Source organism: Alexandromys fortis, unplaced genomic scaffold, assembly GCF_014885135.2.
Source record: "Alexandromys fortis isolate MF-2015 unplaced genomic scaffold, M_Fortis_MF-2015_v1.1 scaffold_112, whole genome shotgun sequence".
Classification (NCBI taxonomy): Eukaryota; Metazoa; Chordata; class Mammalia; order Rodentia; family Cricetidae; genus Alexandromys; species Alexandromys fortis.
In genome coordinates this window covers 1225250-1250388 of record NW_026068013.1, presented here as the reverse complement: position 1 = coordinate 1250388, position 25139 = coordinate 1225250, and the positions used below count along the sequence as shown (strand labels likewise).

General features: G+C 42.1%; 1 protein-coding gene across 1 annotated transcript in view; it reads right to left on the bottom strand.

Annotated features, from left to right (window-relative positions):
• Window positions 1–18824, bottom strand: part of Pgr (progesterone receptor) — a 59412-nt gene extending 40588 nt beyond the window's left edge. Inside the window, exons 1-2 of the mRNA XM_050162193.1 lie at window positions 17056–18824; window positions 14781–14932 (exon numbers count right to left, since the gene is read on the bottom strand). Of these exons, the coding sequence (XP_050018150.1) occupies window positions 14781–14932; window positions 17056–18680 (1777 nt within the window). The 5' untranslated portion in view covers window positions 18681–18824. The remainder of the gene's footprint in view (window positions 1–14780; window positions 14933–17055) is intronic.
• Window positions 18825–25139: the final 6315 nt, after the last annotated feature.

Genomic DNA, 25139 nt, shown 5'->3' with positions numbered 1-25139 from the left:
AAAAAAAAAAAAACACCAGACTGTAACAAAATAGAAGCACATACACAAAAACTGTGTCCATTATATTTTTGTCAACTACTACTAGACATAAGCCTGTCCTGGAGTGGTGGATATACTGTCATTCTACTGGAGAAAACTCATTGTTCCTCTCTCAGCAGGGATAAGTGACAGTTCAGTTGTTAATAGTTATCCTAGTGGTAACGATTCATTAAAAATATGACAAAATAAAATATAATAACATAAAACAAAAGCCATCACACCAAAGTTGGACAGGATGAACCAACAGAAGGAGAAGATCACAAGAGAAGGCACTAGAATCAGAGACTCAGAGAATCTTCGCACACATAGCAAGTCGGAGGGAATAAGGGGAGAGACACTAAAATCAAGGGAATTGGAAGGATAGTACAAACACCTAATACAAAAGAAACTTCCTAAAGTATATACATATATAAAAGTGATCTAAATAAAATTAACAAATAATGGGGGAGACAGAATCCCCATTGGCTATCTCTTGTCACCCAATGAAACTTCCAATACTGGGATTGAGTTACATCTAATTAAATTGTTGGCCAAAGGGGCCCATGGGAATCTCCAAACAATCCAAGCTGTTGCCAAGACCATAGGGTTGTTCTTCACAAACTGACAGCAAGGCCCCATTGCTGAAAACAACACCTGTATTGATGTCCAGCTGGTGCCTACATAGAGCTCCACCCATATGTCCCAGCTGCTTTGTTACAAAAAGGTATTCTGCATTCTATCAAAAGGATAATATAAACCCTTTTTTTTTACTTTTAAACATTTTCATTTTTAAAAATTTCTGTCTCTTCCCCACCTCCGCCTCCCATTTCCCTGCCCCTCCCCCAATCAAGTCTCCCTCCCTCCTCAGCCCATAGAGCAATCAGGGTTCCCTGCCCTGTGGGAAGTCCAAGGACCACCCACTTCCATCCATGTCTATTAAGGTGAGCATCCAAACTGCCTAGGCTCCCACAAAACCAATACGTGCAGTAGGATCAAAAGCCCATTGCCATTGTTCTTGAGTTCTCAGTAGTCCTCATTGTCCGCTATGTTCAGCGAGACCGGTTTTATCCCAGGCTTTTTCAGACCCAGGCCAGCTGGCCTTGGTGAGTTCCCGATAGAATATCCCCATTGTCTCAGTGTGTGGGTGCACCCCTCGCGGTCCTGAGGGGTGCACCCATAAACCCTTTTTATATGAGGATGTATACGCTAAAGCAATGGTGGCACAAATCTTGTAGGAGTAACCAACCAATAACTTATTTGACTTAAGGCCCACTCTACCAGATGTAGTCCATACCCAACACTGATTGGGTGATCAAGAGCTGAAAGTAGATAGCTCAGGAACTTAGGGGAAAACCAAATGCTACTGATCTTGAAAAAGAAAAATTAAATGAGGTGATAAAATGGTTCCTAATGACATTCTGCTATCCTCACAGAACACTGCTTGTTCAGCCATCACAGGGAAGCCTCTTCCTGCAGCAGATGAAACAAATGTAGACACCGACAGTCAGGCATTACATGGAGGAGAGACCTTTGGACACTCAGTTCTAAATGGGATGTCTCCATCAATTACCACTCTCAGAGCTCATGCAAGAGGAGGCAGTAAGAGTGTAAAAGTCAGAAGGAAAGAAGTACCCCAGGGGAACAAGGCCCCCTGAATAACAGAGACTGAAGCAGTGTGCATGGCCTGCACCAGGTCCTCTGCATGTATGCTGTAACCTTCCATTCTTTATTCAAGATGGATTTTCTCACTGACCTAGAACTTTTGCAAGTACAAGTGTCTGGCCAACGACTGTCTCTATCTATGTATTCTTTAAAGGAAAAAATATGAGAGACTAAGACATGATCTGGACAGGCTTGAGGGAAGTAACAAAAACTGAACTCTTTTTAAAGAGGTTTGCTACTTTAGCCATAAAATAGGTCTAGAAAATGCACCAGGACAAAGACAATGAATTCACAGACATGTCCAAACTTTGAATGAGAAGGTAAATTGTCTAGGACAAAAACCAAGACAATATAGAATCTTGGTTACAATGGGAGGTGAAGCTGTAGGGAGCAGGCAAAAAGTGCACCTCTGAAGGTTGTGCTTAATTTCCCCAGCCCTTTCCTTTTTGTTTCTGTGAGGTGAAGGGCTTACTCCTCTATGTCTTCCTGCTTCCATGATTCTGTTCCCAAATTGGGCCAAATTTCCATCTGTTGAGCCCTCCAAGGCTTTGCGCCAACGCAAGCCATTTTCCCCCTAAGTCATTCAACAATTATTTGCTCACAAATGTGAAAACCAGAAACAATACAGTGTTTATTTTAATGTTACTAGAAACATAAATATTTACCAATATTTTTTAGCTAAAGGATATTTTGTAGAATTTAAAAGTAATCCAATATTAAGAGAAACTTGAGAAGCTAGAGGCAATTTTCTCAACCCTCTTCAAGCGTTCCACAATGAATGAACACAACTTTAGTTGGTATACTCAGACAGGTGCTTATGCAGGAGACTCCAGTCACCCTACCAAGCATCCTACAATGGACAGAACATCCCTCAAAATGAAGAACTATGTGGTCCTGGAATATCTCTCTGGAGGATAGCATTGTGAAATCATGGTACACATATTTGGCCCTCTCATTTTCTCAAAACATATTTTCTAGTCTGCCCAAGTGTTGGTTGCAATAGACACCAGGAACCAGAGTATTCAAGACTAATATTTTCATCCAAAATAACCTGTATCCCTTTGAGAAATTGCTGATGAAGTAGTGGACAGGGAATGGGATGACCTCTAGTAGCAGAAAATTTGACTTTATGGAAGGCCTAGAAAAGTGTACCAAAGTCACACTGGTGCTATGCACTAGAGGTGGTTTGTGCCTTCAAATACTCATGCTAATGTTTAATACCACTAAGAGACAGCAATGAGGTGGGAACAGGCAGGGTGTGTGATTCATAAGAGTGAGTTAACCTGTGAGTGCCATTGATGGTTTAGGAGAATGAGATAACTTATTTATGGGTTATCTCGGGAGAGGGTTTGCTGTAACACCCAGTTTCCAGGCCTCAGGTTAGCACCTTTTCTCAACATGTACCCTTTACCACCTCAGAACTCAGAAACCAAGAAGGAACTGGGAACATCCCCTCAACTTGGACCAGAACCATGGGCTAGAAATAGATCCCTTTCCCCTGTAACTCATCCAGCCTGTGTACTATGTTGTTAGCAACTGAAAGTGAACTATGACACTGACACAAATTCAAGGGATTAAAACACACTGGATGTATAAACATCATAATAATGTAAAAAGGAAAAAGTGAGAGAAAGACACAAAACTCACTGGAAAGCTCTAGGAGTTTCTAGGACACACACTCTGGAGGCCTTGAAAGTTGATAACTAAATTTAAAAAATTGCCCAGCTCAATATTTCAATTATAAATTGTATTTTAAAAATAGAAAATTTCCTTTTGGAAGAAAGAAATATGAGATGTTTTGTAGGAGATAAAAATCAGAAAGGATAATAAAAGTAGAAAACTATCCGGGTTCAGTCTCAAAGGAAATAGCTTCCACTTGTGATGCCTAAAAGACCATCCAAACACCATCCATCTTCCAGCTGTGTGTCCTTGTGTGGTCACCCTTTCACAGGCTTCAGCTCAACTGTGGACTGAATGTGGATGCACACAAGACTCCAGCTGTCCTCAAAAGGCCAATATTAAAACTACTTAAAAACTTATAAAACAATGCCATTCTTCTTTTGGTTTATGAGTATATGTCAATTTCATTTAAAAATAACAAGTGGGATTTGCTGTGCATGTATCCTGTCAGAGACTCATAAAACGTGAAAAAATATAGTAATAATCAGAGACACCTATGATGACAATTTTATTTGCTATTCTCATCACTGAATTTTTTGGCCCAGAAAATTAATAACTGATGGATTATTTTTAATGAAGAAATCAAAGTTATAAAATATATATCATCACAGGACTGGAGGGATGGATCAGTGGTTAGGAGTGACTTCTGCTCTTTGGAAGGATTAGGGGTGGTTTTTCCAGCACTCACACGGAGTGGCTCACACTGTAAGTTCACTTTCGGGGAGTCAATGCCCTCTTCTGACCCTCACAGGCACTGCACACTCCTGGCCTACATTGTAGTAGTTACACACACACACACACACACACACACACACACATTCGTGAGTTGCCAGAGGCACGAGGGTGCCAGGATCTAAACCCCTGTCCTATGATTGAATAACAGGTGCTTTTATGCACTGAGCTATCTCTCCAACCCCTGTAATATCAGTTTTAGTTTCTAATGTGGTCAATATTTGGCATGATCATTATATACACACTATCTTTGGGGTCTCAGTAATTTTTTTAAATATTTATTTATTTATTATTTACACAACATTCCTTCCATGCCTGCCTGCATGCCAGAAAAGGGCACCAAATCTCATTATAGATGGTTGTGAGCCACCATGTGGTTGCTGGGAATTGAACTCAGGACCTTTGGAAGAGCAGGCAATGCTCTTAACCTCAGAGCCATCTCTCCAGCCTGGGTCTCAGTAATTTTAAAGTCCCTAGGACACACCAAGTCCCATTGTTCTTTTAAATATGATTTTTATGTAGTTCTTAAACTTACTTCTGCTATCTAAATTCCAATTTCTCCCACCTATTATACCCATGGCCTTGAATAACTCATTTAATCTCCTATGCTTTCAATTTTTTTTATCTAGAAAACAGTAGTTCAATGTACAATGATGCAAATAAACTTTGCAACACCTCAACAGACATAGTCCAGTTGTTCATTAGTAATTCTGACGGTTTAATAAGCAAATATTTATTTACTATCTACTATTTGCCTGTATAATCCCATTTGAAAATATGCCAGAAGTTTGTTTTCTATAACTAATGAATGCTTTTACTGGATTTGGTTTTTATCTTCTTCAGAGACCTATTATTCAATGAATTAAATATTGACTTTTTGTTCATCAGGCTTGTTATCAAACTACAAAGTGAAAATATCACATTCATTGCAGTCAAATAAATTTCCAAAGTCAGTTCAATCAGTATCCACCTCATAAAAAATGATCCATTTAAGTCTGTTTTCCATATGCATTGGAGCAATGAAGATGAATGTCACACACAGCCTCCACATTGAGGAAAGGAGCTAATGAGAGGAGACTTTCACAATGACTGACATGCAGCATTAGCAATAAATTATGGCATAACTTCCAGAGGCTTGCTCTTTTCTCACCAGTGAAATAACACCCTCACTATGAGATCTGTGAAATTAGGGTCATCTTCTGCTCTTTCTGGCCCCCAGTAGAGATTTTAATTTCATCACTGAGGTTTGGGCCTTACTGTTGTATTTCTCTCTCATCTAAGTTCATCTTTGAACGTCATTCAGTTCTTTTCTTCTGACATTAATTCTTATTTCTCAGATGCTGTTCTCATTTATAGCAATCTGAAGGTTATTCTTCACGTTTTCCTTCTATTTCTTCCACTTAATGCATTTAAAGTATGCTCGTCTAAGATCTAACGTGCTGATGACTGAAAAGAGTGTTAAAATACACAATCTGCTAGTGTGGCACAGAAATGAACACGGAATAAAATTGGAGATCACCAACACTTGACACATTCAGTTCTTGCATCTGTACTGGTACCCAGAATGTGCTGGGTGAGAAGGAAATGCTAGGAAGAGAAACTAGAGTAGGAAGAATGAGATCACTGTGGAGAAGTGGAGACACACCCTAGGTTGTTCAAGGAAGACTGTGAGGACAGCAGCAGAACTTGAAAATGAGACTATCTGAGGACTTGGAGGCCACTATCTATTGGCAGGAACAGAGCGCAGGGGCATGGGATGGGGCTGTGGAGAGGAATGGTGTTTCAATAGCATCACTTTGATATCTAAGATGGGAGCAGGACCTGGAAGCAAGGATAGAGATGAGACCATTTGAAGCTGTTGCATCACAATGAACCCTAAGTGTAATCATGGGGGATTGTAGCAAAGTGGTCAGCTGGGTGGTTAGAACAAATGGAGCTTTGGACACTTGCTGAGGAGGGTGGAGCCAAGTCTTTTACAGAAATCTACTTGGTAACGCATGCCAGCATTTTCCATTTTGTTTATCAGTTAGCCTTCTCTGTGGGAAAAGAGAGGGGAGCAGAGGGGAGGGAAAGGAAGGGAGTCTCCCAGACAACATGAAGAACGAAAGGACTGCTTACAGGGAAAGATCCTTAGTTAAGATACTAATATCTCCTCCTATTTAGGGAATTTTCCTTCTAAATATTCAGTTATCCAACCTGCGCCTTCCTTGATGTCAATGAGTTTTTATTACAAGCACTGATGAACACTTCACACTCTCAGATGGATGATGTGTGACATTACAGGAGAGAAGATTCTGGCTCCTGTCTCAGCTCTGCCACTTCCACACTGTTTGCCTGGGAAACTTCCTGGCATGAAGGAAGTATTTAATAAATGTCACTATTGTTAAGCTTGCTCATGAACTAACTGTTGAGACTCTTAGGCAGATTAGCAATCTAGAATGTCTGTTTACAAGTGTTCAAGAATGTAACCATGGGCACTTGGTCTTTACAGTTTCTCTGTCTAGGGGACTCATGCCCAGGTACTATTGCTTTTCCAAACCTTCTCTATACAACAAAGATGCCTCCCAATGCAGAGATACTTTCTTTTTCCTAACAAAAAATATTATGTTTGTCTGCAAGTAATATTGTTTCTGCAGTCTGTCCAGTATCTGCCATTCTATGGAGAAAGTTGTCAGCATAGAAAAGGCTGGGGTTCCCTGTTTGTTTTTTTTTCTGCTCAATTTTACTTTGTTCTTTATTTTTGAGATAGGAGCTAGCTCAACCCATTGAGGATATTTTTCCTGAGTTAACAATAGCAGAAGTTGCATTGGAAAATGACTTTAATGGTTCTTAAGTTCTGCTTCAATAAAGAGACACATGGACGTGCAGGGAGGGACACCCTAACAGCCCACCTTTTGCTTCTGTGAGGTGAAGTGAGTGCTTTCATCCAGTACTCTGTCTTATTTGGGGAACTTGGTTGACATGAGTTCTGAGGCCTGGCCTACTTCCTTCTGAAGTGGGAATGGTAAATTCTGTTGAAAGATTGTTGTGGGAGATAGAAGACATAATTTAAAGTATTTAGCATGGTTTCTACCATATAAAAACAGTAACATAAGCCATCTGGGCTTTCTGACCACTTCACTGACAGCCATTCCACCAAACTGCAGGACCATTTGTTAATTGGCCACTCCCCCACGCACTTGAATCTCTTCAGCACCAAGAACTCTGTCTTTTTCTACTGAAGAGACAGTATCCACAGACACAGAGGGTGAGGCCTTCTGGAGGGAATCAGCTCTGCTGTTCCTTAAAGCCATAGATATATGGAGAAAAAGAAAGTCTGCCTCACAGTCTACTATAGTGGCTAACCATGCGTTAGTAAATCAAATGAGCTAAGGAGAGTCCCTTCATTTAAAAATTAGTTATAACCATTCTATAATTTTGTTTATGCTATCTACATAATCCTGTATGTTGTTCCTTGATCATGGAACAATAACAAAAATGGAAAGTCTATGCATGTGTTCCTAAAGACGATATGATTATATTGTATAATGTGCCTCCATAAAATGGTTAGTAAGGGAAAAAAAGTCAAGAAAAGAGCAGATGTAGCAGCAATTAAGATGAAATGAATTTAAAACTGACTTAATAGTAAAGTTTGTGAGCATGAAATTTTTCTTCTTTAGTCTATAGAAATGAAAGAAAGAAAGAAAGAAAGAAGATGGGGTTTATAAGAATCATCATATTATAAAATAACATAGCATAGTTCATTGAAAAGAACAAACTTCCCAAAGAGAAATTAAGTGGAGCATGCATCCAATGTTTAATTGTGTTCACTCATGTAGCAACAGTGGATACTGTATTTATTCCCCTTCTGTAAGTTGTTAGGTAGATATTGAACAAGTACGGAATATATGACTTACTTCTTTTAGAAAATATGGTCTTGTTTTGTAGATTAGGATGACTCTAAACACATAGATTTTCTGCTTTAGTCTCCCTAAGGCTGGGATTGCAGAGATACACCACCACCTTCCTATGTGACTTTCAAATGCTTTAAATGATGACAAATTTTAAAAATCAAGAGAAGTGACCCATGTGTCCATTTTAAAGTCTGTCTTAATTAAGATCAATGGAGACACTATTTTGCTAACAAAAGACAGGTATCAGTCTCAGGAATGGTTTTCAGGTGTCGGTGTGTGTGTTCAACTAAATTATGGGAGAGTTCTCATGCTAAATCTTGACCAAACAGTGTCCTCCGATCTGTTCACAAATGTCAAAGATGTCCTCATAAAGTAAGGACCTGCCCAGGATTTGCTCTGGCAACATTAAACACTTGACTAAGGACTTTAGGATTTCCTGTTACAGAAGTGTGTGTGTGTGTGTGTGTGTGTGTGTGTGTGTGTGTGTGTTGGCTTAGAATCATTTGTTTAAATAAAGTTTGGAATAGAAGGATAAATCAAATAAACAGCACAATGCAGAACTGCTCTGAGCAGAAAACAGATTAGCACTGAGTTAAGGAACACAGCTCTAACCCCAGTCTCCTGGGGAAGAGCACGTTTACTTCTGAAATGTAATCAGTATTTGTCCAAATGCAAAATAGGCAAAGAACTGGAGTTAAAAGACAGAGACAGACATTAGAATCAGACTTAATGGAAAGTGGCAATTCTTTGTGTATTTCTTGAAAAAAAATAGATATAATATATACCTTCAAACTTCACTGGGTTCATAAAGAAGTTATATGTGTTCGACTGGTGCCCAGGCAGGGTCTGTTAGAAGAGTGAACCCTCGTGTAACATCGAATGATGCAGTGGGATATCCTGCATTCCCTGGACTCCTGCAATGTGGTTCTGTCTCCGACAACTCCAGGATATTACATTCCAGAACATTTTCACATCACTGCCATATAATAATGTGTATGTGCATGCACACATGTGCACATGTGTACAATGTGTGCACATGTATGTGGGTGCACGAATGTGTGTGCATATGCTGCATATGTGGATGTATGTGCATTCTTTTGTGTAAATATGTGTGTACATGTTTGTGTCTGTGCGGAAGTGCAGGTTCATGTGCACATGCATATATGTGTATGTGCTTGTGTTTATGCATGTGTATGTATGCTTGTCTGCATTCACTCATGCATGCTTGGCATGTGTGTGCACATTTGGGAAACTAGATTTGGTTGCTGCTTTTGAGTTTCCCCTTCCTACATTTGTGGTGGTTGAAGGCAGGGATTACATATGTATTCATCTCTGTGGTCCCAGCCCAATCCATCTTTAAATGTAGCAAAAGCAGATAACTTTGAAATGAATAAATGAGTGAATGAAATAGTGTTGGCAGTAGGATTTAGTGTGTTAGAGGTTTCACTAAAATAATTTAAATCCTGGAGAATGGAATATAAATTTACAAAGTACAAGAAATGCTTACTTCAGCAACACTTGGAGAGAAGGAATTTCATTCTACAAAGCATTATAGAGAACTTAAAAGACAAACTTAGAACTATATGCATATGCTCACACACACACACCCCTACATTCATGCACACACACACATACAGCACACCTAAGCATAAACACATATGCATGTGTATGCACATATACATACACTTCAACCCATACACATGTATGAATGCACACAGGAACACACATCAGCATGCATCATCCATTCACATATATGTACACACAAGTACCCACTTATGTAACCATGTGTACACAAATCCCATGCATATATGAATAAAAGCACACATGCATGCACGTATGGAGGCAAGGGTGGCTTGAATATGAATGGCTCCAATAGGCTCATATGTTTGAATGCTTTAGCTATCAGTGAGTGCCACTACTTGAGAGGTATTAGGAGTGTGACCTTGTTGGAGTAGGTGTGGCCTTCTTGGAATAAGTGTGTCACTGGGAGTGGGCTTTGGGGTTTCAAATGCTCAAGTCATACCCATTGTCTCCTGTGCCTGCTGCCTTTGCATTCAAATATGGAAATCTCAGCTGTCATGTCTGCCTGTTTACCACCATGCTCCCCATGATGAGGATGATAGACCGCAAGCAAGACCAAATTAAATGCTTTCCTCTATAAGAGTTGCCATGGTCATTGTGTCTCTTTACAGCAATAGAACAAGACTAAGATACACATGAACACATACACATGCAGAAACACAAAAGCATACACATATATGTATATACACATGAATATCCACTTTTGTACAGGCATACATATGCACACACATTTATACAGAAGCTTGCATATATATAATATACATACATCCACTAACATACATATACATACACAAGCAAATGCATATGCACACACATCATTATATGAAAAGTGTGGCACTATTTATGTTTTAACGCTTTAAAATATTATACACTGAGTTAGAGACACAGAAGAATCATAGCGATGGGAGAAAATTAACAGTGTTGATCATGAAGACTTAAACTTTCTCAATATTGTTTTAATTTTTTAAAGTGCAATGCACTGTCATGTTCCTTGGGCAGTGAGAAGAAAATTCAGGACTCAGAAGTTCCAGTGGGAGCATAGCTGCCATGGTTAGTATGGATGCCCTCTGTACATTGCTGGCAGTGAGAAACAGGTGCCAAAGGGTCATTAAGAATGGTCAAAGATATAACACTCAAGGCTATATTTCCATCTCCTTACTTCACTGCGTCATAGCTCTCACCATGTTTATTCATCATCAGGCTCGACAGAATGACCTCCACTTGGGAAGAAGTTGGCAGTGGGTTTGGAAATGAAGTCCAGTGAATTACTACACATTTATTTTTAGGGTAATGGGAAAATTGCCAAAGGGTGACCTCTTTCTGAGAACACATTAAAGCAAATACAACTGGTGAATTATCTTCTCAAGAGCCCAAGTGCTGGTTACATAAATTACAGTGGAGGAGATTGTTGGATAGTTTTGTGGACTACAGAAGATAAAATGTACCAAACTTAAAGGCCGAGGAAATGCAGCTCATGCAGGTGGTGGTGGACACACTTCTACCAGTCCTCTTGGTTAAACTGTACCGAGGAGGAAATCGATGCTAAGTCAGCCGTATTTTAAAACATCAATTCTTTTCACCAGTTGAAGCTTTTTCTTAATAAACACAATACACCTATGTCCTGTTTTCACCCATGACAGTTCTTCGCTAATTCAGCAATTTCTAAATGCCCTTATTTCTGATAAGGGGCCAGTGTTTCAGGGAGTCTACCACCACATAAATAAACCACTACATATGGAATTAGTTATGAGTAGGTATTGATGGAATGTCATTTTCTGAATATCACTGCTCAAGCAGTGCTCAGTTATATGTACATTGCTTTATTAATCTCACACCAGTACCTATCAAAGGGCCTTAGCATGACAGGTACTCAGTAAGGAACTAATTTACAATGGGTAATTTAATTCATGAATAATTAATACCTAAACTAAAATGTTATAGTATAACAAAACAATTACAAATACATCCATGCTATGTAGACTTGAGTCTTATAAAGAATACATTTTAATTATGTTATAGTATTTGCTCAATCATATCACACTGAATATCTATACTAGCAATCTTGTCACATAGTCAAACATTCAAATAATGAGAGTGCAGCAATAATTACTTATGATGGCCAGTTCATACGGAAAATATTTGTTTACTGAATGCCTAGTATTTTTCTTGTCGTTGTGGACACAGAGAAAGCCAGTGAGAAAGGCTTGCTTCTCCCATAAAACCAGTTATGGGCAGGTGTTTTTCTTTTTCACATCTTTGCTAGACCTTGTGTGATTCCTGCCCATTTCCTCGTTCCACCTCCCCACACTGGGGTTGCCTTTTCCTCTGGACTCCTCACCAAATGTGAGCATGGTGCACATCTTTCTACCACACATTTCTATGTGCCCAAGCTTGACATCCTCTTAATATTCTTGTTTAGCATTCTAGATGTTTCCTCACTTGACAAACATATCTGAAAGGAAGTGTGTGGTTGAGGGTTGAGACCTGGAGCATACCATCTGGATTTGGAACCTGACTTGACCACTTCCTAACTGTTGCACAGGCAGCTTGATTCCCTCCTGAGCAAGGAGGGAGGAACAGCTTGCCTCTCTGTGGGGATGAGGAGAGTTCAGCAGAGCCTATTATACTTAGCGAGTGGGAAGGAGGAGGTACTTTGTGATGCCAGAGCCGCCATCCACATAAGCTCAGTTAACTGCCTTGCTGTTCTCCTTCTGGCCCTGCTGGCTTGTACACAGACCTCTGCCTTTAACTAACTCACAGTCCAGCTCTATTGTAATTTCACCAAACCCCTGAAGTTCTTCTTGTTATCTCTAATTTCTAGAAACTTCTAGCTTCTATCCCCTCACTTGCATTTGCTCACTGGTTCCCAATTCACCCAAACCCCAACTCTCTGTCTTCCCTGAGTGTGTATATTTCACAGCTCTCCTCCATGTTTAGAAACCTCTTTGCCCTTTAGCCAATTGATGGGCATATATGTTCCCTAAAGTTCCCCTTATTATTCTAGAACCTACAAATCCCAGTTCACAGGCCAGAAATACAGCTCAGTAAGTAGTTAAAGAGCTTGATGTGCAAGCCTGACAGTGGGAATTGATCTTCAGAATCTATGCAAAAGTGGAAGCAGAGAACTGATTCCACATGTGGTCCTCTGACAAATACACACACACACACACACGCACGCACGCACGCATGCATGCATGCACACACATACACAGACACACGCATGCACACACACACATTTGAAAAAGAAAGCCCTCAAGCCCTCCCCTCTGCTCCCACAGGAAACCATATAATCTCCTAAGCTTTATGAATATTTATCTGGGTGCTTAAAGAGAATCTTTACTGAAACGTTTTATTTTTGTATATGGTAACTCTTCATTTATATTACCCTCATTTTGTGTTCAAGACAGAAGGAAATGAAGTCATACAAGAGAACGTTTAGCATGAATCTTCATATAGGAAGCACATAATAATTGCTACACACATACCCATGGAGTATAAAAACCTTGCTCTAACTTCACGAAGGATTTATAAAAGGATTTCTAAGTATTTTTAGTTGTTTCTTGTATCGCTGAAAAAAATGCTTTAATTCTGCTCTGTTTTAAAACAGTGCCTTACAATGTCTTTGAGAGTAAATTGAGATGCTACTGCAAGGGCAATGACTTAGATGATCCTCATTCTGTGCATGTATTTGGTGGAGTAACTTCTGCAAAGCAAAAGCACATTTAACTCAAAGCATTACAGTTAAGAGCATTAATATATGTCCACTGAGAATCAGCTAATAATTACCCAGATTTGTGTCTTTGAGACTGGCTTATCTGTAAAACAGAAATAGGCTAGAATAATTGACCTTGGGAGGATCTAAAAGAAGATGCTCAATTATAAATTTATGATAGTCTAGGGATGTTATAGATTACAGGGAACCCTAACATGGAAGGAGTACTCAAGACTCCAGTAACAAGTCTGAAGAGTTAAGGTGTCCTGCTTGCCCCAGACTTGCTGCTAAAGGGTGCCTCAGTGAACTTGGGGACACTTGAAGTGGAGTGCATTCAATATCACTTCAATCATTTTGAGGAAATACCTTCTAACCGTGAACAAAAGACACGTATTTCTATGCAGAGCCCCGCTGGAAGCCCTTAAAGTATTAAGGCTCCAGTTTCTACACAGCCACTTATAAGTGGGCAGGGCCTGTTAAAACTCAGACCCCTGGGAAAGAGGAGACCAGACAGCTGACATGTGTGGTCATGGCATCTCAGCCTTGGCCCACGTGTGACCTCAGCATTTTGTGTCAGCTTGTTAGAAAATGCATCTATTTCCTGCATCAAATTGTGACATGATCTTCAAAGGTAAACATGTTTGACTTGGAGTTTACTGAGATGGTAGAAATTTTAAAATGTTTCTGTGGAAGGTAACTAAAATGTTCTTTTAGAATGTGCATGCTTTAGCCAGGCGGTGGTGGCGCATGCTTTTAATCCCAGCACTTGGGAGGCAGAGGCCAGCCTGGTCTCTGAGAGCTAGACCAGGACAGGCACCAAAGCTACAGAGAAACCTTGTCTCGAAAAACCAAAGAGAAAAAAAAAGTTCATGTTTTACTTAAAGCAAGATAGTCCTAGGGAAATTGTGTTACTGTGATATCCAGGTTGTCCAGTTATTATCAGCAATTGCTCCTGTCCTCTTGTACACATAAGACTATGTTAAACAAAAAACTAGACTTTTGTTTAGAATTATATAATATATCCCTATGTATTTATAGAAAATACAAACAGAATTTGCATTTTTATCAGATGTTCTCCAACGTGTATAAATATGCCATGTATTTATAACCACACTCTGAACATGTAAAAAAAAAACTTTAATTACATAATTTTTCTTTTGCCATAAAACCCAGTGTTTGATTTATGCAGTAGCTACAAATGTCTGTGGCACTAGGATAAAACTGCATATTGACAGGAGCAGAATCACTGATCAGCAGCACGGTCCCCAGTGTCAGAACTAAAATGGACTGTTGAAAGTGTGTCACGCATCACTAAGTTATAATAGCCAACCACAGCGACCCGCGGGCATTGTAGGCCACACACACTGTTAAAATAGCATCACAGTTTAAGGTTTAAAGAGATGTCACCGTTTCTTAGAAATAAGGGATAATTGAAATGTAAAAGTATTCGGTTATCTCCACGACGCAGAACGGAGATGAGGGCTGACGACCAGTCTGCCTACCTTCCATTGCCCGTTTAAAGAAGACCTTGCAGCTCCCACAGGTGAGCACGCCATAGTGACAGCCAGATGCTTCGTCCCCACAGATTAAGCAGATCTTCTGAGGTAAGGAATCAAAGCCATACTGTGGATTCTGGGTGGTGTCCGAGTCTGGCCTTGAAACGCAAAATAGGCTCCACTTAGTTTTAGGTTCACTGCTGCCTGATAAAGAAAGCTTTCTTAAACTGGCATTGATGACACCAAAGCCTTTTTTACACAGAAACATATTATTTAGTCATATTTTTGGCTTGTGTTTTAGTTTTTTGATAAAGGTCTCATAAAGCCAGGTTGGCTTTAAACTTCCTACATACCAGACACAGGCCTTGAACTCATGAACTTTCAGTCTCGAGTCTCCAAGTGCTAGGAATAGAGGATTTTCCCCCCATACCCAGTTTATGAGGTGCAGGGACAGAAATCTGGGCTTAGTGTATGATGGGCAAGCAGCAACCTTTCTAGGAACTGAGCCACATCCCCAGCTCCCAGGACAGCCCCCCCCACACACACATTTCAAAGTCAGGTGAACTGAACTTGCTACTTCATAAACTGCCTATAATGGATTCATTGAACCTGCAATTTATTAGCCATTTTTTAAAAATCATAAAAGGTGGGCCAGAACATTTTTTCACGTTCACAAAGCTAGAATCTCCTGGTAAAAAAGAGATCTTTACTCATGTTCTCCCGCCTCCTGCTCCTCATTTGGACCTTGGGAGCTCATTCCGGTGCTCCAGTGTGGGTCTCTGTCTCAATCTCCATCCATCTCCAGATGAAGGTTCTATGGTGATATGCAAGATACATCAGTATGGCTATACGATAGGGTCATTTCAGGTTCCCTCTCCTCAGCTGCCCAAGGAACTAACTGGGGACATCTCCCTGGACACCTGGGAGCCCCTCTAGAGTCAAGACTCTTGCCAACCCTAAGATGGCTCCCTTAATTAGGATATATACTTCCCTGGTCCCATATCCACCTTTCCTTTATCCCAACCATCCCATTCCCCCAAGCTCAGGAAGTCAGGAACGCAAGGGGCGCACCCACCCACTGAGACGGTGGGGCTGATCTATTGGGAGCTCACCAAGGCCAGCTGGCCTGGGACTGAAAAACCATGGGATAAAACCGGACTCTGAACACGGCGGACAATGAGGGCTGCTGAGAAGCCAAGTACAATGGCACTGGGTTTTGATTTTACTGCATGAACTGGCTTTTTGGGAGTCTAGCCTGTTTGGATGCTCACCTTCCTAGACCTGGATAGAGGGGGGAGGACCTTGGACTTCCCACAGGGCCTAGAACCCTGACTGCCCTTCAGACTGGAGAGGGACAGGAGAGGAGTGGGGGAGGGGAAAGGAGTGGGGAGAGGAGAAGAGGAGTGGGGAGGGGGAGAGGAGTGGGAGGCAGGGAGGAGGCGGAAATATTTTCAATAAATAAAAAGAGACTTTATACAGAAGGGATTTTGTCTTTGGAGGATGAAATGTGACATCCTTCCTGATTGCAAGATCACAGCAAACACGGCTGAGTTTTGGGAGTTTAAGTGAACTTAGCAGTGGTTCCTTTTTGAAAACACCACCCTGTAATGACGGATTGCTCTAACACATAAATATAGGTGTTATTTTAAGTTATCGTGAACACACTGACTTTAGTTCGCCTGGTCACAACAGAGAAGACTACAGATCCGAGCGTTTTGTTTGTTTGTTTGTTTGTTTTCTGGCTGCACTGTACTTGAGTATAAACCCACCTTCCAAATTCTTCCCTTCTGCAGTTTACTTCACTCTTGAGGTTCCTAGGAAAAACTGGGCCAGAGACCTGCTCAGATCCCTGAGGTGTTTCTGCTTTCAGTTCTGAAGCCGCATTTAGGCCCCACCCCTCCCAGATGACCTTAGTGCCTCAGTCTCTCCAACACACACACACACACACACACACACACACACACACACGGTCCTTGTCCTTCTCAGGAAGTATTTAATGAATCTAAGGAAGCACTCAACCCACTAGAAGGCATCCCAACACCCCCGTTCTCAGACAATCTCTGCAGGTTTTGAAACAGGGTAGTTCCGCTTCTGAAAGTTTTCAGTGTTTGGGGGAGGGTGCAACAAAACTATCTGCACCTCTTAAGCCCGGAGAAAACGTAAAACAAAGGGAGGTACAGGCAAGAGGGTGTCAGGTCTCCAAGGCCTAGGCCTCCCACGGAGACCCTGCTACCTTGAGCTGCTGGAGGGTGGGGCAGAGCGGCCCGGGGCAGGTGCTCACCTCAAGTAGTTGAGATAGGGCGTGTAGACCTGGGGCAGGCTGTCCTTCAGCACGGCGGCCTGGTAGCCCAGCTGCGGGAGCCCGTTGAGACCTAGCGGCGGGTAGATGGCGGGGGCTGCCGAGGCAGCCGGAGTGGCGGGCAAGCTGTCCCTCGGGAGCAGGCAAGAGCCGGTGGTCGGGGGCTTGCAGGGCAGCGGCGGGAACGAGCCCTGCGTGGGCGGCGCGCCCTCAGCTTTGTACAGGATGCACTCCAGCGCGGACCCCGAAGAGGACGCGGGCGACACCGCAGAACTGCCGGGGCCACTGGCCACCGTTGCCTCTCCGGGCCTGGAGGAGGGAGCTCGAGGCGGCGCCGGCGCCAGCGGGAAATCTGGAAAGGTGGCAGCGCTGGCTCCAGCCACCAGGTAGGGGCGCGATGAGCGCGCAGATGCCTCGGCTCCCTCCTCCTCCTCCTTGATCTTCAAGCTTGGCGGCTGGAAATCGCCATAGAGAGGGAACGCGTCCTCTTTGGGGTCGCCGTCCTGCGGGAAGGTGCAGTCTGGGAAGTCGCCGCAGGGCACCGGCGGTGATGGCGTGGAGGGCGAGCCTCGAAGAGGGGCAATGGAGCCCTGGGCTGAGGCCCCGCCGTCGTTGCTGTCCCCCTCCAGCAGCTGCCGGGTGCGGGCTGCCAGGAGCGCGTGGTTCAGAGGCAGAATGGGCACGTGGATGAAATCCACCAGTGTGGTGGCCAGTGGAGAGCGCCCGGGAGGCAGGGGAGCGTCTTGCTCCAAGGAGACCCTGGGAGCAGAAAATCGGGAATCTTCCTTGGGAACCAGGGTGACGCCTCCTGGGGCCGCTGCGGGCGCGCTGGCTACAACTCCTCCTCCGCTGTTCGTGCCTTCCAGTACTTGAGGTTTGCTCTTTAGAAGCGGACCCGCGGAGCCCTCAGTCTCTAGACCACAGTCCTCCTCTTCCTCTTCCTCCTCCACTGCAGATGGCTTCGCAGAAGGCTTCACTCCTGCCCCGGGCCAATGAGCACTCCCTGAGGTCGGGAGCAGCAGCTGCCGGGGTGGTGACAGCCCCTTGGGCAGCACCTTCTGCCCCGCTCCTGTCCCGGAGCTGTCGCCAGCTTTGCTCTCTGCCTGGCTCATGAGCGGGGACAACCCCTTGGTAGCAGGGACACTGCGGGGTTCTTCTGGAAGCTCCGATCCAAAGAGACACCAAGATGTGATGTCCTCGCAGACTGGAGGACTGGTGTGGCTCTGCTCAGTCCCCGAGGGCGCCAGTAGTGTGTCTAAGACACTGTCTAAGAGTCTGCTGTCCTTCTCTGGGGCTCTGGGACTGCTCCCTCCTGCCCCACAAGAGGCGCCGACTCCAGAGAACGCTCCTTTCACTTCGGACAGCGACCGCTCGTTCTGTGCTTTTCCGCCTGGGAACTCCGGACCCTGGCAGGACCGAGGGAAGAACAGCCTCTCGTCCAGGGAAATGGGTATAGGCGAGACCACAGACGCTGTGTCCGATGGCTGGCTCCTCTGAAAGATGCAGGGGTCCAAGTGTCCAAGCGAGGGGGACCCGACGTGGGTGGGGGAGGGCGCGGCTGTCGACGCGTGGGGTGCCCGCGGATTTTTTGCCGGCAGCTCAGTCATGACGACCCGAGCTCCCCTTTTCTCCTCCCCTGTCTCCAGGGAGGAGGGAAAAGAGAAGGAGGAGGGGGTGCCGGTGATATAGAGGCAGAGGGAGGGGGAAGTGGGTGATGAAGCGCAGGGCCCTTGGGATCTCCACCTCCTGGCCCGGAGGGGCGGTGCTGGTCAGCTCCTGTCCTTACCCTCCACCCAGAGGCAGAGGAAGGGTGGCAGTCGCGCTGTCCCAGCGGTGGGGTGAGGGCAGGAAGAGGTAGATAGAGCAAGCTGATCTCTGTACTGGAAGAGTTCTTCAAAAGACTTTTTCTGTGTCTGTCTGGGTGCTCAAGCGTCCCGCGCTGAAGTGATAGGTGCTGCGAAAAGGGCTTCTGCTATCTGCGGACTTGTTCCCTTGGTAGAAACCCGGACATCTAGGAAGCCTGCACCACAGTCCAAGCTAAAATCTTGGGGCAATCCATTCTTAATCATCCTACTGCGGCAACAGCTTCTAAAGCTCCCTGGGTTCTTTCCAGTCTCATCAGTCTCTGGTTTCAGGTTCCTCAGGGAAACCCCAAGGGAAGCAAGTTCTCTTTGGGCTTGCAGAATCATCACACTCGCAAATACTACAAAGCATAACTGATAGTGACAGTCTAGACTGACTCCATAGCTTTCTAACAAACCTTACACTCTAGGAAGGCCCGCCCAAAGCCCCTCCTTAGCCAATCACCGGCTAGATCAAAAACTCTGGAGCTGGCATTCCTGCCACCCACTAGTCTGAGTTCCACTTGGAATATCAAGTGCTCTGGGAAGAAACCTCCTACGCATATCAGATTTTATACTATCAATTAAGTATACCAGGCACAGAAGGGAGAAAAATATATCCTATCAAAAGCTAAACTGTATGGATTTGAAATTTGTAAATATTCCACATAGTGAATGGCATTTAATGACATTAGCTCTTAAAATATATAGAAAATGATCTCAAATATTTTAATTTTTATTACATGTGTATGTCTCTGTAAGAGCATGCCACATTGTGCTCAGAGGCCAGAAGAGAGGGTGGGGCCATTAGAGGTGGAGTTACAGGTGGTTGTGAGGGCTGACTGGAGCCCTCTGAAAGAACAGCAAGTGTGTGTGTGTGTGTGTGTGTGTGTGTGTGTGTGTGTGTGTGTGTGTGTGTATTACTGGCTGCCTGTTTAACCCGTTCCTAAATGGAGGAGGCACATTCAAACTATTCTTGTGACAAGGGGGTCACACTCTTTTTGAGGGCCACCGATGTGACTTAGCAGTTTAGGAGTGGAAGGCAGCTGGTAACATCTCTACCTGTGTGGGAAGTTCGAATGCTGAGTGTCATATTTGGCTTGTCCTAATATATCTCTATATATTCATAAGGTTCCCTTCGGTCCTAAGTAAATACCCTGTGTCCCATCTGAAGAGCTCCAGGGGACAGGCTAAGCAGTGATTTCTCCTCTCAGTGTTTCTCTACTCTTAGAATAATTCTTATCTATAACAATAAATCGCCGTTAAATTAATGAGAACACTGTGGAGTGACATGAGTAATTGAAATATTTCATACACAGCTATAAATCATATACATACATAATTGTTTCCATGCTTACCCCAAGATCGGTGGGTATCATGACACTGTCTTAAATATGCCTTATTCGAAACTGAGCTACCCATTTAGAAAAATTCTTTTGAGTGTGTCCAGGTCTATTTATGCTAATGCCTTACAGTTATTCTCACCCAGGTCTAGAAGAAACATTCAAGGCTCCAATGCTCCAGGGCAGGTGGGGCTGCTAGAGGCAGGGACCCTGAATGCCTGAGTCACCAGGGAGGTTCTACATATGAGAAGTAAATCTCTGTTACATTGGACCACTGGGTTTGGGCGTTGACTATCCAAGCAATGAGTTATTGCTGACTAATTTAGATGTAAGAGAATTGGGGAGGTAGAAGAGAATTCAAGGAAGCAGTTATTTTATGTCCTTAAGGCATCAAGTGGTAAAATGGAATGTGGGAACAGCAGGGAGCATTAGGGACAGAGCAGAGAGTGAGTGTGGGAAGGAAAGAAATGAGGCCTCCTAAACACATCCTCCTATGCATGCATGTATGTATATATGTATGTGTGCATGTATGTATGTATGTATGTATGTATATGTGTATGTATAATGTATATGAAGAACATTGACCACAGACTAAGTGAGATGCTGACTTTTTGTCTTAAAAAGTGCACTCATGCTCTTTAAAATCCCTTTTTACTATCCTTTCTCATTGCTTCCTTGCAATTTCACTTTCCACTCTGGTCGCCAGTGATCTGCCTCTGTCATTGTATATTAGGGCTCTAGAGTCCTGCCTGGTTCACTAAGTGTTATATTAAATTATTCGCTATGCGTTGATGTAGGATTCCGCTCTGTATGCTGTGAATACAGTTAATAAAGGAACTGCTTTGGGCCTATAGCAGATGTATATGGGAACAGAGCTAGGCAGGGAAAACTAGATGGAATGCCAGGAGAAAGAAGGAAGAGTTAGAGAGAAACCATGTAGCCGCAATGGTGACAGATGCTGGGAACCTTACCTTGTAAGCCACAGCCATGTGGTGATACACAGATTACTAGAAATGAGTTAAATTAATATGTAATAGTTAGTCAATAAGAAGCTAGGGCTAATGAACCAAACAGTGATTTAAATAACGTAGTTTCTGTGTGATTATTTTGGGGCTAAACAGTCAGGAAACAAACAAGCGGCCCTCTTCCAACAAATTGACACCCACCTAGCTAACTAAATCCACATAAAACCTGAGAAAGTTTAAAAAGGAATCCTAGACACAAAAGAACAGAGTTAAGCATGGTTCGGTACCAGCATTTTCTTAGGTGGCCTCTGTTTGCTAGAAGCAAGCAGAGGCATGGCCCTTTAAGAGAGGTTTTTGTGATTCAATAATAGTAGTAGAAAATAAAAGCTGCCTTTTTGAAATACTGGCTCTCTGGGCCGTGCTGCCAGTGTGACCTCTGGCTCTTTCAGGAAACCAAGCATTTGAATGGAGCTTGTGAGCAATGTGCTATGGCTTGCTTGGTGGCAACATAGACTGACTGTGTGCCTAGAGATGGGGCATTGTGCCTGGCTCTCAGAGGCAGTGAACAGCTCTGCCATGTCACATTGGGCAGGGCAAGCAGGCACTGCTGTATCTTCCCTAGCAATGGTGTGGCTTAAGTTTTAAGAAGTGCTTAGCATTTTAAAAGGTGCTCCTGGACAGTAAAGAATTACAGATAGACAATAGGACACATTCAGACATAAAAGACTTCTAAATGAGTCACAGTGTTGGATAAATGTGTGTAGGCTTGGGAGAGAGAAGAAAAAGAATATAAAAAGTTAAGTAGATGGTTTACAAAAAATAAAATAAAACAAAGTCTTTAAAGAGACAGAGTACAGACAGTCATAGATTAAAGGAGTAAAGATAATAAAATATTAAAAAGCAATAGAATAAAAACAATAAGACACATAAAGATGGCATATACAAAGAGAATCTGGATTATGTAATTATTGTGTTGTCTCTGAATTTTTTGACTATGAAGGAGATAAGTAACCAACATATATACTTTAAAGGTATTTTGTCTTCAAAATTTGAGTCTAAGCATATGTTGCTTCAGAAACAAGGTTCTTCTTTTGTTTCCACAGAGGATGAGAACCTGTGGAGTCCCTCCAAACTAATATGGGTTTGATGCACCCAAGTATCCTCTAAAAAGTCACTGTGAACACCCCTCCAAAAATTACTTTGCCCAAGTACTGACTGAAGAACCTAGCACACAGGATACACCATGAAAGACCTGATTAACAGCACCTCCAAACAGCAGGAAGTCTAGAAAACAACTCCCAAATTCCTAAATATTGTTTATAAATGTTTGTTTACCTTTAAAGGGGGATATGCTATAGAAATTTGCATTGGTATGGATCTTGGTTTATTGATAGAAATTTAAGGTCAATTTCATTATACTGTGTATATGTATTTCTGATCTTGATTAAGATATTGTGTTTGTGCAGCTCATTTAGAAATGTAATATATAATTAAAAAAATACAGGTTAATAGATGATCATCTATAATAGTCAAGCTTGTAGTCATGTTAGTTAGATTTTCTAGATGTACAGAGGTATATTTCAAGTGGATAAATATAGTAACTAGAATTCTTGCTTGATACTTTTTTTTATATGTAATTTTACTATGTTAAAGTAAAAAACCTTTTTATTTAAACAGAAAAGGGGAAATGATGTGGGATTCCTCTCTGTGTGCTGTGAATACAATTGGTTAATAAAGGAACTGTTTTGGGCCAATAGCAGATATATTTTGTAATAGAGCTAGGTGGGGGAAAACTAAACAGAATGCTGGGAGAAAGGAGGAGGAGTTAGAGAGAAGCCATGTAGCCCTGATGGAGACAGACACTGGGAACTTTACCCTGTAAATCACAGTCTCATGGTGATACACAGATTACTAGAAATGGGTTAAATTAATATGTAAGAGTAAGCCAATAAGAAGCTAAAGCTAATGATCCAGGAAGTGATTTAAATAACATGGTTTCTGTGTGATTATTTTGGGGCTGAGCAGTTGGGAAACAAACAAACAACCCTCCTTCAACAATGCATTAGATATAAATGTTTCGAAGATTTTACTAATAGGCCTTGATTTTCAAAATATTTGTAGATTCAGAGCAAAATCTAGCAGAGAATAAAGAATAAGTGAGTGTTTGCTTCCTGCACATGATACAGACTGCAGCCCACCATTAGAGAACACAGGCTGCTTGCTGTGTGGCTTTTAGCTAGTACCTAGAGCACATACAGTTTTCCTTTAATCTCCATTTTCTTTCACAAGGACACCTTGTTTCACTATTGTAGTGGCTTGCCAGGCTCCTCTAGGCTACAACGGTTTCTCTTGTTTTCCATCAGTTTGGTAGTCCTGAGAACTCTTGTAGGATGACATTCTCTATGTAGGCAAGGTTCATGGATTTGGGAAAGAAAGTAAATATTGACAAGCATTGTTTTCACTATCTTGGATTAAAAGTTCACTGTGAACAGGACTTATGGTAGGATGTTGGCCTAGAGTACCTGTGTGAAGTAGTGGGTCTCAGAGTTCCTCATATACTTATTGTTTCCACACTTTGGAAGGAGGTCACTATGAGCCATTTGTGGAAATGTATGGATGTGGAAAGTTGTGTTCTCTTTCCATTAAGATGGAGTAACTAACTGGAAGCTTTGTTTATAATTCGGCGTGGGAGCACACCTTATTACTATTTTATCCCATCTTTCTATGTATCACTATGGATACATTTTGTTCCTCGAGTTTTTTCAGCTTTGAGTTTGGGAGCTCCTTCAGTTGTCCTTTGTGTCAGTTGGCATGTTTCACTATGCTGTGTGGTCAAGATGGGTGGGTGTGGAGTGAAATATGTCAACTAATACAAAGGACAACTGAAGTTTGAGCACTTTTTCAACTTTCTGGTATTACAAGCTTCTTCAGATACATTTTGCATACTACCTGTACCCTCCTAAAATAAACCGTTTCAATGTAAGTTTGCTCCATTATCTGAAAAAAAAAAGGTATTATAAACAAAGATTTCTATTCCAGTTTCTATAATGTGCTCTACATTAGATTTTATTTCTCCTTATATTATTTTTGTATAATATGTTGAATTTCAACTCTATTATAGCATATATCAATAGTTTCCTCTCTGTTGCTGGGTAGAAATCCAATGAATACTATTGTATCTTTGCATATACACCTACTGATAAACAGTTGTATGATTTATAAGTTTTGCTAGAAATTTACAATCAAATATGTATACATATCTTTGTATAAATATGCTTTAATTTTTCTTGTATAAATGTTTTCAAATGAAATGGCTAGTCTGTTTATGCTCTCTGTGGAATTCATACATAGACTCTGTGTTGCCATCATGATGGTCCTTTGAGGTGTGGCTGTTGGGAGAGCCATGTGCTGCTAACTGCCTCTTGCCCCATGGAGACACAGTGAGGAGTTCTGTTAGTGAACTGGAGAGAAGATTATCACCAGAAATTGGACCTTCTACTTTGCTGATACCCTGATTAATGCAAGATAAATTTCTGTTGCATCTAAGCTACCCAATGAGTGTGTGATGACATTTTTTGATAGTAGCCCCAAGGAACAAAACAATAGGTGTATACAGAACTGTCAAACCATTTCCCACAGCGGCTGCACCATTTTTTATTCTTCTTAGGGTGTTAGAGTTCTAATTATGCCATAACCTATAAAACAGTTGGTGAATATTGTAATTTCAGAAAATTTAAGATGTGTTTGATAAAATCTCAGTGGGGTTCTGGTTTTTCTTTTTCTGTTTGTTATCCAAATATCTTTTTCCACATATCTCTGGGTCTGATCACATGTTTTATTGTCTTTTTAAAGATTACCTGCTTAAAATGCTGAGAATAAGTGACAGATTTCCAGCATGGAAAGGAGAGGGTCTCATA